At 41.0% G+C, this 16,478-nt stretch overlaps 1 protein-coding gene across 1 annotated transcript; it reads right to left on the bottom strand.

Annotated features, from left to right (window-relative positions):
• Positions 1 to 110: 110 nt before the first annotated feature.
• On the bottom strand, positions 111 to 16,279 carry LOC136423139 (elongator complex protein 2-like). Its single transcript, XM_066411181.1, has 20 exons — positions 16,138 to 16,279; positions 15,464 to 15,554; positions 15,233 to 15,303; positions 14,509 to 14,662; positions 14,067 to 14,282; positions 13,504 to 13,644; positions 12,971 to 13,066; positions 12,292 to 12,392; positions 11,602 to 11,736; positions 9,997 to 10,146; positions 7,941 to 8,132; positions 6,491 to 6,560; positions 6,188 to 6,283; positions 5,782 to 5,839; positions 5,573 to 5,645; positions 4,534 to 4,723; positions 3,858 to 3,979; positions 3,244 to 3,383; positions 2,780 to 2,884; positions 111 to 2,238 (listed from the first exon to the last, which is right to left on the bottom strand). Exons 1-20 carry the CDS (start codon positions 16,270 to 16,272, stop codon positions 2,082 to 2,084), a joined length of 2,493 nt encoding a protein of 830 aa, XP_066267278.1. The 5' UTR covers positions 16,273 to 16,279; the 3' UTR covers positions 111 to 2,081.
• Between the last annotated feature and the right edge of the window lie 199 nt (positions 16,280 to 16,478).

Below are 16,478 nucleotides of genomic sequence, written 5' to 3'. Positions count from 1 at the left end.
CTTCAGAAATAGGATGTTGTCTGGATCATGTTATGAAAGTAGTGTGGACAGACAGACACACACACACTCACAAACACTAAGAAAACGAAATGATAAGCACCATCCAAAGCCTCTTACAGTGGTCGTAATATGCCAATAATCTTCATGTTATATTTATTTGCATTTTACTATGTAAAATAAGAATATCAATCATTTGAACAGCATATTCAGAACAACTGCTAGAAAACAATTTGTGAGAATCTATGTTGTGCCCTTGGGAATGGCCGACTTGACAATAAGAAGAAAATAACCTTTGCTTTGGGACGTTCTTCGGGAACATACATGGACAATGATGTAGTGAAGTGAAGTGAAGTGAACTTTATTGCTCAACAATCGTACATGGTACAATGTATGGCATGAAATCAACAATACTACAAGGCTAATCTATCCTACAATTCTAAGTACAAAATATTTTCGAAACCAGTGTATTTGTTACAATATATAATCATGTATGGGTGATTCTGTCTCGCTTTTCGAATGATTTATGGAGAAATTGACCTATGTACATGGATATAGGAGTCGGACATGACAATAGTACATAGAAAATATCGCTCTGTGTACCAGATAGGGTGAAGTTTGTTTTAGTAATAATAGTCTGTAAAAGCATATCTCTCTCTTTGCTATAAGTTGGACAATTCATTACAAAGTGGAATTCATCCTCAACACTTCCATTACATGTGGGACACAATCTCTGAGTGGCTGGTGTGTTGTGGTGTCGACCCTTTTCAACTTCTAAGCAATGTGCACTGATTCTCAGCTTTGTTATGCTATTTGCAAACAGTTTATTATGAATTGATGTGAGATATGTTTCCATGCCAAAGTGTTTTTTGATTTTAGAATATGCGTGTAGTTTACTGGAATGTCTAAGTTGTTCCCTCCAGCCAGAAAGAAATGAGTCTTTCAGACGTTCTTTGAATATAATTCCAAAATAATTGGCATTAACTGCGGGGTTAAGCCAAACATTTTGGAACCCATGTCTACATAATATATCTTGAACGTGAGTAGCCCAGTCATGTTCTTCTTCGACTGAAGTGTCGTATGCTTTTTTAACAATCTTGTCATTAGGTGAATTTTTCAATCTTAGCCAGTATTTAATCAACTGTGTTTGACTGTCAATGAACAACGGGAATACTCCCAATTCACCCCTTACGGCGGCATTTATAGAACTTTTTGGAACACGTAGTATAATTTTGCAAAAATTTAAAAGTACATATTCCAAGTCAGGAATTTCATACGAAATTTTTGGTTGATCTAGCGTGACATTCTGGTTCCTTAACAAAGTATCTGACTGGTAAATCACGTTCAGTTTATCACTATACTTCTTGAATCGAACAACAACAGGGCGAGTAACTGTAGACGTGGGGTCTGATATCTTTCCTAAGCGACTAACTCTCAGTAAACCAACATCCGACCCCAATATCGGGCTGAGGATTGTATCTATTGATGTTCTGATCTTTTCATTGGGATATTCCTTAATTCCTTTGAAAATTAGGTCTCTACATTGTATATTTATTCCAGTAAGTTCACTGCAATAAAGCAGAATAGGTTTCACCAAACTGTTAAACAGATCAATAGCTAGGGAGATTGACGGATTTGAGTTTGATGATAATAATGATTTTAATCTAAAAGAGGCACGTAGAGCTTTCAGTCTTAACTGTTTAATGGCACGACTAAAAGATCCTGACGGTGTAATGTCCACTCCTAAGTATGTGTAAAATTTAGCTATCTCTAAAGCTTGACCTTGGGATTTGAAAGGAGAATGCTTATAATCGGCTGTCCGTCCATTTTTTGAGAAAATCATTACTTTTGACAGTTACATATGACAATGGCAAAGGTAATAAATATGTTCCATGCACAACTGACTACTCATGGGCAGTGCTATCAACCTTAATATTTCTTTATTGTGGAACTACATAATTGCCGCATGGATGTACATTGTATCGTATCCCTGTGTACAAAAGCTAGGAGCACATAAAACAGCTTTGTTAAGTCTAAAATATTGCTGAACTTAATCCTTTGGTCATCTGTACTTTGTACCACAATCATGTTAGAATGTCAACACTGATGTTGAAAATTCGCATGGTGAAGTCATCTCCGCAGCTTGCCAATTGTAGGTACTTGTTCCTCTCCTCGCTCTCGGCATTCCCAGCCGCCGGTCGCCATGCCAACCGTCGGACAGCGAGACAATGACCCAGGTCACTAGGAACAGACCACACATCAAAGATCAGTTAGTGTCAAAATAAGATGTACTAGATAGAGGCTCAATACAATGCTAGCATGCTGCACAAGGCAAGTAACAGCAATCCTCAGTTGAATACAATTGAATTGTATGTAATACATTATAGTAGAAAGGATTCTGTTACTGTAACAGTAGCAACTGTTCTTTTTTGCCTAAAAATCTCAAGGCCCGATTTACGCCTAACTTGCCTGGAGGCAGCGTACAACTAGCTATAAAAATGCCAGTGGTACAACAACACAAGCCGATTTATGCAGCAACAAAAGGCATCAAACAATCATGGACATACAACTCCATTGTACGCCATTGTTGTGCGTCCAGCAATTCCCTTTGTGTAAATTGGGCCCAAGACACAACATTTGCCTAACCTTTTCATGAGGTAAAAGGTAAGAAGAGCATAAATAATGTTGTTTGAAACATTGCCATTGATTACTTTCTTTTGAATTATCATAATATAAACCAAAGGAAACACCCAGTGACATTGATGGCCATGCATACAAGTACCTTTTGTCAATAGTAGTTTGTAGTGCCCAGTCTTCCTTCCCCCCAGCCGGGTTCCAGCAGTATAGCACCACAGTACCAGACTCCTTTCCTATGGCCAGGCAGTACCTAAGTCCAGGAAAGCAGGATATGTTAAGTCTTATCAAGGTAGTAACTAATTCCAGGAAAGCGCAACATATCAACACCATATCAAAGGAGTATCTAGTAAAACTAGTACATGAAATGTTCATCATATCTGTATTTAAACCAAAACAAAATGTAAGGGCAAATTTCCCAAAATTTTTAATCTTTCTGATACCAGTAGGCAGTAGCTAGCATTTTTGCCTAATTCACAAGTACATATCACAAATAAACACCAGTAAAGAAATGACTTGAATTTGTCTTCCTGTGCAAATTTCAGTACTATTAACAATCTGAAGTGATTTCTCAACATTACTCAATATTCTATGACAGAGAATGTTGATTACCCTTTAGACCCAGCCAGGACGGGAGCAAAATCTACAGCCGTGGCGGCCTCTCCCACATCCAGGGTGGTGGAGCAAGCACAGCATTCACCCAGACACCCCTCCGCCGGGGAATGGTCCGGTCTCCATCCCCACACAACAACCTGTAAACAACACGAACAGGAATTAGATATGCTGTTTCCATGTGTTCTGCCATTTGTTCTGTCATCGTTGTCAAGGACATCATCGAATGCTACTTAAGGGAAGGTTGGATCTCCTTATGCCTTTCATCTCTGTCCTCTATAATTGCTCATATATAGGCTGTACTGTACTGTTGAGTCCCATGTCACTTCTGAGGGTGTCACTAATTTACATGTACTCAGCCTGGGTACCATCCTCGGTCAGTTTATCACTGGCTCATTAATTTGGCTTCCTAACCAAGAAAATAATGAGCAAGTGGTAAACTACGGAGGATGGTACATGTATCATAAAAAAGGTATGGGAAATTCTATAGATACAGATTAACTAAAAACCTTAATTTAATTCAATTCACAATCAAAAAAGCTATCAGACGATTAGCACAACTCAATATTTTTGGACTTTTTATGTTTGGGTGATGCTTTAGTCGTGATGTTTACCTTTTTGTCCCGAGAGGCTGTAGCGAAGAAATTGTCATCATGAGACCAGGAACATCCCCAGATGATACGGGAGTGGACGGACGTCTTCTTGTCTGTGTACGCTATCCTTGCGAACAATCCCCCTGCAACCATTCAAACAAACCTACATGTACATAATGTTTCATGAACATACATCTTGGGAACTTAGTAAATTGAGTTTCTTTACATGGGTATGACCTCTGCTTAATTTTCTATAATCTGGAACTTTTAAGATAAAATAATAATAATAAAATAATCAGATAGATACTTCTAATCAGAAGTCTCCTTGATATCCAATTACCACAAGTGACTGTGATTATATTATATCTAAATCAGCACCAAAATCATCCCATTTTTGTCTGTCAAAAAATTATTGTTGGTTGTTATGAGTTTGCAATATTGTGTTCCAATCAAAGCTGTTCTGTTCTGTCTTATCCGAGTTTCCACAGTGACCTTTATTTGGTGTTACATTGTTGTTTTAACCTTTAGCACTCTGAAGTAGCCATTAGGCACAATTCCCTATTGGTTACAGATTTAGGCAGCAGGTAGAAGGTAAATGGTTCCCTGAGTTTGAGGTCTATATCCCTAAACCACAGAAAGGGACTGTTAAGTTGCTGAACAGTGAGAGTTGTGTTACACAGACTAACATTACCCCTACTATCAGCTTGATCTGCTGCTTGTCTCCTGAAGAGTGCCCAGGTCCTGTCCCTGGATACAGACAGCAGCAGGTGTCCACTGTGACTGAAGCGCAGCTGCGTGACTGTGAGGGAGTGGCTCTCCAGGCAACCCACCTGTCTCCAGCTGGTCGTGTCCCACAGCAGGATAGCAGCATGCTCGGCTTTAGAGGCCTGGAGAGTGGTACAGAACACATGAAACAATCCTAACTGTCTGTGGTCTAGGCTATGATGCCTGGGGTGTGGTACAGAACACATGAAACAATCTCTACTGTCTGTGTTCTAGGCTATGATGCCTGGGGTGTGGTACAGAACACATGTAACAATCTCTCCTGTCTGTGTTCTAGGCTATGATGCCTGGGGTATGGTACAGAACACATGAAACAATCCTAACTGTCTGTGTTCCAGGCTATGATGCCTGGAGAGTGGTACAGAACACATGAAACAATCCTAACTGTCTGTGGTCTAGGCTATCATGCCTAGGGTGTACTATGTGGTACAGAACACATGAAACAATCCTAACTGTCTGTGGTCTAGGCTATGATGCCTAGGGTGTGGTACAGAACTGTCTGTGGTCTAGGCTAAGATGCCTGGGGTGTGGTACAGAACACATGTAACAATCTCTCCTGTCTGTGTTCTAGGCTATGATGCCTGGAAAGGAGTACAAACACACTGAAAGAATCCTTAATGTTTGTCATGAAATGTAGGTTATGATGCCTGGAGAGTGGTACAAAACACATGTAACAATCCTAACTGTCCTAAACTGTTCTAGACTATGACTGCAAGCGTCTCAAGAGCAATGCCAACTGTACACCTGTGATCTAGGCTATGACTGCAGGTGCCTAGAGAGTAGTACTGTATTTAACACGTTGTAACAATAACTACTATCTGAAAAATAGATAAGTTTGAGAATGACAACTGACATGCAAGACTTAGTGTTATTTACTGCTACAATGTATGTTTCATCATAGGACATCTAAGCCCCCTGTTGCTGTCTGAAGGAACTGCAGGTGTTGTCCTGACCTTGCATGCTGAAGCCACCAGGGTTCCCTGTCTGTTGCAGGCCACACAAAACAGCTCATACCCATGTCCATATCTGCATGGCAAAGGGAACATTCATAGGGGTTGAATAGACAAAAATGTATAGCAAAAAGAACATAATGTGATTGTATACATGCAAAAATAAGAATAAAAGAAATCCATTTGTTCCTATTTTCTGACAACCTACTTACAGCTTTTGAGTCTCTGGCCAGAGAGTGTTTTGTAGAAGATGCTCTTCTGTGGGTGGCCCTAAAAAGACACAGACAAACGCAAAGTTAAAATTTTAAAATAGTCAACATAAACACCTGCAGAGATCAAAAATATTTACTCAAGGTAAGCAGAGGTAGTTTATCCATCATTAAAATATACTGACATCCATCAAATAGAACATTAAATAGAGGTACGTAGGTTGAGAAGTGCCACACCTCCAGTACGTTAACAAACCCACCACACTTAACGAAAAGAATAGGGGACCATCCGGGTGTGAGTGGATCATATAAATCTGTCTGGTTGTACTGTTCAATACGAACTTGGTGTTATACACCATGAAGCTGTTTAGGTATGCAATATAAACAAACAAACAAAGCCATGACTTACTGTGTAGCTCCAGCGGTTGGTAGAACATCTGTGGGTACTGTTCACTGAAACTGCTGGGGATCTCTCTGTCTGCATCATCTGCTACTGACATCTCTCCTGGGGAACAAAGGAGAAAATGTTTATAGTATTAAGACAGACTTCATGAGTACAAACATATATTTTCTTTAAAATCTTTTATATCAATTTTGAAATACACAAAAACAAGTGTAGTCTGCTGGACCAATGACATACATATGATCAATGAGTCTCTGAGATATTGACTACCTATACATAAGAAACCCTAGCTGGATATTGCAAGCTCACCTTCATACAAAGCCTTGTTTGACAGCCCTAGAGCAGGAACACTGGCACCTTCTGGAACATTGGAGACCTCCTTCAGAGAAAGGAAGAATATTATTGTTGATTCAATAGTACACATCAAGTAAGTAACACTTGAGAACACTTTAAAAAAAACTACAAGAAATACTGGTATACAGTCAAACCTGTCTATAGCGGTCACTCAAGGGACTGGCGAAAACTGGCCGCTATGGACAGGTGGCCGCTATGGAGAAAAGGTCGATTAATTGACCTCAGTTTTCAGTACCAACTGAGATGCATTTATTCACCATACAGTACACATGTAAACATTGCATAGGTAAGTCACATTTTAGGTCGCTCTTTTGATGGCTTTTTTCTTTTCAGAAAATTGCAATATCCCAAATTTTACATCATATTAATGTTATTCATATTAATTTTGAAGCTTTTATTAAATTAATTATCCTCAGTGATACTTTGCAGCAAAATAGATTTAGCACATTATACCTCCGTAACAGTGGTGTCTTCCGTTGACCTTTGTGCTGCTCACTATCAGCGCCATTTTGCAAATCGCGCGAAAGCACGTTTTGGGCACAATTTTGGATGAATTTTCCGGGGAAAACGGAAATTGGGCCGACATTCAAACATTTTGCGGACTTACCGCATCAGGTACATGTGCGGGTTGTATTTTTCAAAAAGCTGCCGTAATATTTGTCCAGTTGAAATGCACAGAAATGGACAATTTTGCCACGATGTCCAAACGCAAGCCATGTGAAGAAATTTATGCTTGACTTCGCGTCAAACCATGGATTTTCTAACAAAGATAAAACATTCTGGCTTTCTTTATTATTATCCTATCCATTTGAGTCCACATAAATTTGATAACGGCGTGAAAAAAATGAAGATTTTGAACCCGGCGTGCGGTGGCGATGCGGCTTCTACCGGCGCGCCGGGACCGTTATCGGCAGTGTTACTGTACTCGCGGGACCGAAAATCGTCTGGCCGCGACCGCGTTGGACAGGTGGCCGCTATAGCCTAATTCTTAATGCTTATGTCAATGGGAAAAATCCAAGGGACCGACAAAAAGTGACCACTATGGGCAGGTGGCCGCTATGCAAAGGTGACCGCTAATACAGGTTTGACTGTACATTATATTTCTTTTGAAATGAACGAGATGAAAAAAACTTTCATGCTAATGGTGAAAAAAAAATCCATTTAGTCATCTGCACCTAACAGTGACTTTGCTTAATTCTTTAAAAAAATGAAAAGTTTAACATTCTATAAAACATAGACTTCCTAGCCCAGCATCCAGCCATTTTCAGCTTGTGTCCACTCCACTTTGCAGGGAGGCAACTGTTGGTGGATGTACACAAGCTGAAGATGACTGGATGCCAGGCTATGGACTTATGCAGGGCAGGGAAACTGCAAATTCACGGAATTAAAGGTTTCAGAAACTTACTCTTGCAGCCATGTCCTTGGAGATGTCCACCCCTGCTACATTCTTCAGGTTCTGAAGGAAGTTCTTCGGGGCATCGAAGACACGGAGAACCTTCTCATCTCCTCCTGACACAAACTGGTACCTATTAACCATGGCCAGGCAGTTGATGGCGTACCCATGGATCTGTGGCCTCCCTAGCTCATGCCACTGGGGCTGAATCAGCACACATAAAGATAGTGAGTGTCATCATTGGAAACTTATATATCACTGGCTCGCTCGCTCACTCACTCATGCACGCACGCACGCACGCTCGCTCGCTCGCTCGCTCGCTCGCTCGCTCGCTCGCTCACTCACTCACTCACTCACTCATTCACTCTCACACACTCACTCACTCTCACACTTACTCACTCTCACACTCACTCACTCACTCGTTTGTCATCTGTTGGTCCCTGTCTCGAGAGGGTTAGATGTGCAAGCTGCCGTTAACCAAATTCTTTGGGTATTACTATTAGCTACAGTCAAACCTGCCCAAGGCGACCACCCGGCGGACCGGGCAAAAACGGTCGCGATGGACAGGTGGTCGCCATGAAGAGGATTCCACTCACATGTTTCCAGGTCGAGGTTTTCAAATACAGTACGTAAATGATGAAAAAATTATGTGAATTTAGACAGCATGACCCTCACCAGGTTCAATTCTCATTGACAGAAAGATCCTACAAAAATTACATTTTCCGTTATCGATGTAATAATTGTATACCGCTACATCGTGTCCAAATTTTCGTCATAATTTTGACTACAAAACGATGGTTGCCTCGATGATCTCGCAGCGCCCTACCGCATTCACACGTTACATTGAATAGTACAAACAAGGCACGCACATCATCGAAGTTTTAAGGCCTAAGACAGATCCCTAGAAAACGCCTGCTGGTCCCAGCCTTTTTTGGGTCGCCGACCGCTGGATGAACCTGAGGGTCAAAAAATTTTCGATCTGACAACTAAAGATGAAAACGGTGATTTCGTCGCGCCGCGCCGCGAAGCTCTGTACCACCGCATCGAAGGGTAAGTCAGTGCAGCAGAACGCACAGCGTCCAATAAAGGTTTGTGAGATTCATGGAAATAAAAAGAAAATAAGAATTTTGATTTTCACCAATAACTAGAGTATTCGTAAATGTTCATACACAAAATCATCGTGTTTTACAAAGGTCAGCGGTACGCCAAATCCGGGCCGCCCGAAATCCAAGATGGCGTCGGGACCAAGGAACAACATTTCTCGCCTGATGTTTTGCCCGCCGCGAAGTCATTTTTCGGCGGAATTTAGCAAGATACAGACACATTTTTGTTGAAAATACAAGAAATAGATAGTAATTTCTGTGAAATCTGCCTTTTGGACGCCATGCACTACGTATTCGTTTTGAAAGTTGAGTTTAAACGAAACTGAGTTCACGTTAAACTATAAGATTACGATAGGCACAACAACATCACAAACATTTGTCTTTACAATGTTTATAGGGGGAACGTTTTATTAAAACACTTCATGGAGGAATCGATGGTATAACATTGCTATTCCATATATTTTTGATCTTATTTTTGTCCTTTAAAGTCTTGAAAACATTTCCGTGAAATCCGACAGCAAAATGATCTGATGTCACCACACGCTTGAAAATTAGGCGACCGCCATGGGCAGGGATTGTGCTCTGTGCGGTCCCAATTCGTGGCGGTCGCGGTCGCGTTGGACGGGTGGTCGCCTTGGGCAGGCAGCTTAATGCTTGTGCCTATGGGGAAAATTTTCGGGACCGAGAAAAAGCGATCGCCATGGCCAGGTGGTCGCGTTGAAAAGGTGGTCGCCTAGGCAGGTTTGACTGTACATCAAAGAAGGCTGTAGGTCAGGTAATCAATTAGGTAAAATTGGACTAATGACTTGCTTGTGTAGTATTCTTTGACACTGAAACCTGTGCATATTTCCTTCCTATAATTTCATTATGATCCTTTTTGGCTTGTATCAACTCTGATTCTACCAAAAGGTACCTTTTGATTATCAACAAAGTTTGACCTTGACTCTGGAAGATAAAATCTCTACCTTGAGTCCTTCCCTTCTCCAGGGTGCGAATAGTCTGGTGGTCCTGTCCAGGCTAACACTCAGTAGGAACTCCCCACCGTCTGGGTCCCAGGCTATGTCCTCCACGCCATCAAAGTGACCTCCAACTGTCACGCCAGGCTCCCAGCTAGTCTGGGAGACAGAACAGCACATTTTCTGGTAAAGGGAAACGTTAATGCAGCCTGAGTGTCAGGCTTTCCTGGAACTAACTATGATGACACTCCCTAACTATGATGACTTGTACAATCATATAAATTGTATTGGCGCACATGCTAAAAATAACCATTTGGGCATAGCTCACTATTAGATCATAAATTTTCTAAGAGTTGAAACATTCATACAGTAAGACAGACATAAAGTGTAGGTTAGCCTGGTAACCCTTCTCCACGGACTGGCCTAGGGGTGTTTTATACAGTCCCAATCCTACTAAGCATAGGTTTTATATAAGCATGAAAGTTCATCTGAGTATATAAATTACATAATAAGAAATAGACTGTCCTCAAACTAAAAAAGTTTCAGTGAATGAATATTTTGAGTTGGAGTACTTAATTTCTCATTAATCATTAGCTTTTTTTGACAGCCCTGGCGTGCGCTAATAGACTTGGGCAGGCTACCAGGGAGCTCCCGATGAGATGGTTACCAAGCTATAAGACAGGTAACTCCAGGCTATTATACTTGTCTGAACCTAGAAACAAGGCTTTAATGAAAACCATACTCCAGAATAGCAACAGTATGGACCACATTATCTCTAACATGTAAATGTCATCCCTGATATACAAGGTAAGCATGGTACATGAACAAGGAACAGCAACTAATATGATTATTATGTAGATATTGCTTGGTGTGGGGGATGTTGTGTTAAAGAGGGATAGATAAACGTGTCACGGACAGATTAGGCCATAGCAATTTCATTTGTTGGTTATTGGACTAAACAGAAAAATTATGATCAGTTTCGGGGACAGAATCTGAAAATTGTTTTCAAGTTTTCTCTTTAACTTTTTAACTTAAAGGATAATAAGGTTATTTTTATTCACAACCACATCAACATGTGTTTACAAGAACCGGTATTTTGGGGACCATCAGTGTCATCTTCCTTAGTGCAATAATGACCGCTTGAACTTCTCTCTGCAGCTACAAATGTAGGTCTCGTCACTCTTCTCAGAAACATCCGGGCTCTTGTAAATTGTATATGTGGTTGTGAATAAAGAACACTCTTATCCTTAAAGTTAAAAAGAGGAAAACTTGAATCTGACTATATTCTTTAAGTTTTGAGAGGATAGCTTGAATCTTCAACTACATTCTTTCACAGTCTTAAGAGGAAAACTTGAATGATGACCAACATATATATTGTCAAGTGTGGTTGCGAGTAAAAAACCTTGCTACTATATCCAGTGATTTTCTAACTCTTGAAATCGGTCAATGAGGTTTTCAACTTAAACTTAATATCTGAAAATAAAGTGGTGTAGCCTGGATACCAGACCCCCAATCTCGGAAATATCTATTGTGTGACCCCCACCACCCACAAGATATGGGGGTCTGGTATCCAGGCTAAAAATGGTAGGGTTTCATAGTCAGTGTGTCCCATACCTGCTGTGTGAGCTCCACGTGGTGCCACAGATGTAGGGCCCCCTGGAAACCATGAGCAATGATGGACTGTCCATCTGGGCTGAACTGACACCCCAGGAACCCCAGAGTGTTCCCTCCGACCTCTCCAACACGATCCTAAACACATGGCAAGCATTAAAAAAAGGTAGTCCCATAGCCATTTTGAGGCCGTAGGGGCAGTGGGTTGTTATCCATTGTGTCTAGGGCAGGACATTAGAAGGTGGAGCCCAACTCTCTCCTTCCACCACCTTTAACCTCCCAAACCAAGTCATTTTTACACCTGGGTGGAGTGAGGAAAGTCACATAAGGTGCCTTTCCCAAGGGCACAACATCGGTGGCATGTCAGGGGATTCGAACCCAGGACTTCTGGGTTCTGGGCCAAACACCTGAACTTGAAGCCAACACCACGCCACCATGGAATACATGTATATTTAACTGATGTCCAGAATTTGTCTTTGTGCTCCCAACAGATTATAAGTAAGGCATGACAGGGATGTATGCTAGCATTTGCAAATGTGCCATAAATTCTCAAAGTTCAATTCAAAGTTCTTGGGAATCCACAGCTAATCCTCTATAATTTGATTTCCAAGTGTCCAGGTTACTGGTGATGTATGTGTGCATCATACAGAAATCTAAGCGAAATCTGCGAAAACAGACTGAGATGATCCAGACCTGATCCAGCCAGATCCCTGAGCCTGGATCTGGTTTCCATAAGATCATGGTCTTGTCCATGGAGGCTGAGAGCAGGCACAGGGGCTGGTGTCGACTGCCGTCTGAAACAGACAAGAACAGACTTTAGAGACCCATTTCTATACATCTTGAAATATCATAATTGACAATGATTGGAAGACCTTGGAGTCTGTGTTAATAACTGTAGTGGATCTTTAACACCCCCCATTGGGTATCTATTTCTCTATTTCAGTTTTTTTAGCCTTGGCAGACCAGCTCAATGACTTTGCACTGCTTTACAATGGTGCCCTTGACATACATGAATAACACATAAAAACAACATTACAATTGTAGGTTCACAGCATACTAATATTGTAGTGGCAGATACATGTATATTATTGATAATCTCACATGCCATGCTGTTCGGTAGGAGTGGTTATGCTATGACTAAAAGAATATCATCCTTGTGAACAAAACTTAAGAACTCATTAAATCATGTACTCTGTTTCTTGTTAACCTTTTGTCTGACCCTTACCACTTCCTTCATGACCTCAATAAAAAGCTGAAAAGTGTCCTGCAGGCCAATTTGAGCTTGTAATGAATAAATAAAGGTTCAGTCTTTTCTTCGAACAAAAAAGCAAACACACAGTGACACACAAAAATGATTGGACCTGACTCTTACCATTGAAGACTGCAGGTTGCCAGTGTACTCCGTATATCCAGTTTTCATGGCCAGACAGCACTGCCTCCAGTACCACAGCATAGCTTTGGCTTTTGTCTGTTCAACAATAACACAAGGAATCATTAGTCACAAGTTTCATCATATCGTAACAACATGTTAAGGCATTTCTCCATTGGATGATTCAACATTCTCAGAAAAGGTGTACATTACTGTAAATTCAGTTATTTTGAGCATAGATGTAATTTCATAGTAAGAGCTAGAGAGGAATAGTGTTTTTCGTGTTGTTTTAAGTTAACGGTTGAAACAACACTGTGGCATAAAACACATATTCGTGGTGTCATGATTTTGCAATCGAGAGACACAGCAAAAATAAAACCACCACACACATTTCAAGATTTATATATCAAAGAAAAAGATACTTATTTATAGATAACAATACAGCGCATCAAGCTTTAAGGCTCTAAATATCTTATTTTCCATTCTCTATTTCAGAAATGTAATTTAAAAAAGGTAACTGTAAGAATGTTCAGTACCTCCATGCTGGATGGTAAATGACTTCTCCTTGACTCTGATTTCATCTTCAGCAACCTGTTCCTCCCCATGCTGTAATGTAATCTTCCAGACTCTGATGAAGCAGTCCTGTCCGCAGCTGGCCAATAGCAGGTCACCATCATCTGAGAGGCAACAGATGAAACAAGAAATTGAAATATTTTTTGTAGATGACTTGACAAAATATAACTCAACCATGTCCATTTCAGGGAAAGTGCCTATTGTGGGTTGTAGCTAATTGCAGTTTATAATTGCCATAAACAAGGATTGTGTGGTTTGAGGTTGCTGGCATTTTTTTCTCACGATGTAGGGTAAACATGCTCAACATAGATTGACTGATATTGGTACATTTCTTGTAGGTTCATTAGGAATGCATACATGTAAGACACTTGTTTTTTTACATTGCCCAAGATGCAAACAAATGAGACCTTGATATCGTCAGCAAACTAAATCTTAACCTTCTCCCTGCTGCCTAACTCTGTTACCAATAGGGGATTGAGTACCAAAGTGCTACTTCAGAGTGCTAAAGGTTAAGAATACTGCCCACCATTGGCTGTGAACTCCACTCCTCGGACCCAGTCTTCGTGCCCCTTTAGGGTTGCCACTTCTCTGAAACCCTCCCCCTGTCCGACCCAGAGGTGTATTCTGTCGTCGTCCCATCCACAGGCTAGGACAGGTACAGACGTGGTGGGGAGGGTGTACAGGGCAAGGTCAAGGGCAAAGCTGTTCCCACAGCTGACTGTCTGCAGGCAGGTCACCTCATCTAAAAGAACATGAGGAAAAAAAAGGATTATGCAGTTCAGCTTACATTATAAGCATATTATCAGAGACTTTTTAAAACTTTTAGAGTTGGAATCATTAAGTGTGATACAATTGCCAAGAAATGAAAGGAAGCCGAAAGTACTAGAGTATACTAGTATTTATATGTAGTTTTATATGTATATGATTGTTAACATGTGACCTGTGCTTATATATAGCACCAGACGTACCACTCCCTTGTTTCTTCTCCCATATTCTGACAGTTGAGTCCACAGATGAGGTGACCAGCAGTGTCGAGAACTCATCCTTGTTAGATGGCACGTACATGGCTTCAGCGATGGTTACTGCTGCACTGTGTCCTCGTAACACAGACACAACCTCAAACTGTAGGAAGAGGACAAGCTCTCATTTACAAATATGTGACAAAAAGATACAGAGTGACGGGAGAGAGGACATAAGCCTTAATGTCCTTGACAATTTGCCCAGAAGATACCAGGGCAAATTAGTCTTATCAACAGGTGTGGTGGAATCTTTAACATGCGAATATCTTCTCGAACTCAGGAACAAAGATTTAAAGTTCCTTCCAAAGTATCATCTAGGGATGTCCCTGTAGCTCAACTGGTAGCAGCATCACAGTTGAGCTCCTGGTTCCAATTAGTTGGTACCTGGGAGACCCCAGGGACAAGACATCTTGGTTGGAGCTGCACTCATCTTTCTGAATGGACATACATTGGGTGTTCCGTGTTCGAGGAGGTGCTAGCAACCGCTCCCCATAAAATATACCCTTTTATTGCATCAGTAAGGAAACTTGCTGCCCTATGTGCCACTAGGCACTACAAGGTAAGTAACAAAACAACAATCAAAGTACATGTATCACCATATTGCTGTATTAATCATCATCATCACCGAGTTTTCAACCTATGACCTCTGGGATAAAACTGAAGTTTGGCCTACCTTTGACTCTCGTCTTCTCCAGAGTGACGCTGTTTTGTCAGCCGATCCAACAACAAACTCATCAGAAGGCTCTGTAACACAAAACCAGAAGGTTATATCATTACCCCATTTTAAAATTCATGTTGCACAGATTCGCTTTCTTTTGGAATTTTCTGAATATCAGCAGTTCAATCATAATATCACAGTAAAAAGCTCCATCCCTGAGGCATTGCCAAAAAAAATCAAACCTACCTCCATTTCCCTTGGGGATCCACCTGACACAGGTCACTTTGGCTGTGTGCTGACTGAGAGTCTGCAGAACTGCACCAGACTCCTCACCATTCTGGGGAATCACAGGAGGGTGGTTACAAAGCATATATATGAATGAGCACATAATACGGTCTCCCAGTTAGACTCTACCAACTATACTAGTAATAGTTGGTAACTGGGAGACCCCGGTTCAAATCCGGGAAAGGTATCATTGTTGGAGGGAGCTTCACCTGTCTTTCAGAAGAGACGTAAAATGGGGGTCCAGTGTCCTGTGTCCCTTGGTATCATAAATGTTATGAAAAAATCTTCAGTGTATCAACTGATCTGTAAGTTTCTTAAATAATTTGTAACTGAGCTTGGGCATCTATGGCACTTTCAATTACTCAATAGTTTTGTGTAGGATGCAAGCATCCAATACATGAAGGACAGGTATCAGGAATATGCAAAATTATATATGTGGGCACAGTGGACTCAACACTATTTTTGTACACAAGAGCGGAACCTAAAAGATGGGAGGCGTTTTTTTCTGTAAGAGGGCTGCGTACAATACACAAAACCGGAAGTGCACGTAAAGTTGGAGTGTGTGTCTGTGCAAAATTATGGATACATTGTACTTTCTCTACCCAATAGTAAGTTATTCCCAGCTGTGACACTACCTTGGGTTGATACACGGCCACCAGGTTGCCGCTTCCGTACAAGACGAGCCCGTTCCGTCCCCAGGACAGGCTGAAGGGAGACCGGTTACAGGCCGCCGAGATAAAACACGTTTCTACACCACCGTGCGCCGCCATCTTGCTTACCTATTAACTAACCAGGACCAGTCCATCATAACTAGGCCCAGCTCTGTCTTCTCCTTCTTCTTTTGTTTGTATCAAACAGATTTCTGTACAGTGGCTATAGAATATGATATGTTACAATATATAATCTGCACTAATTACAATTATTTATCTGTATTGTCTGTTTGTAGATTATCTATTTTGAATAGTAAAAAGCGATT

The sequence above is a fragment of the Branchiostoma lanceolatum genome, chromosome 17 (genome assembly GCF_035083965.1).
Source record: "Branchiostoma lanceolatum isolate klBraLanc5 chromosome 17, klBraLanc5.hap2, whole genome shotgun sequence".
NCBI lineage: Eukaryota > Metazoa > Chordata > Leptocardii > Amphioxiformes > Branchiostomatidae > Branchiostoma > Branchiostoma lanceolatum.
Note: the sequence above shows the minus strand (reverse complement) of the source record. Positions and strands in the feature narration are given on the sequence as shown.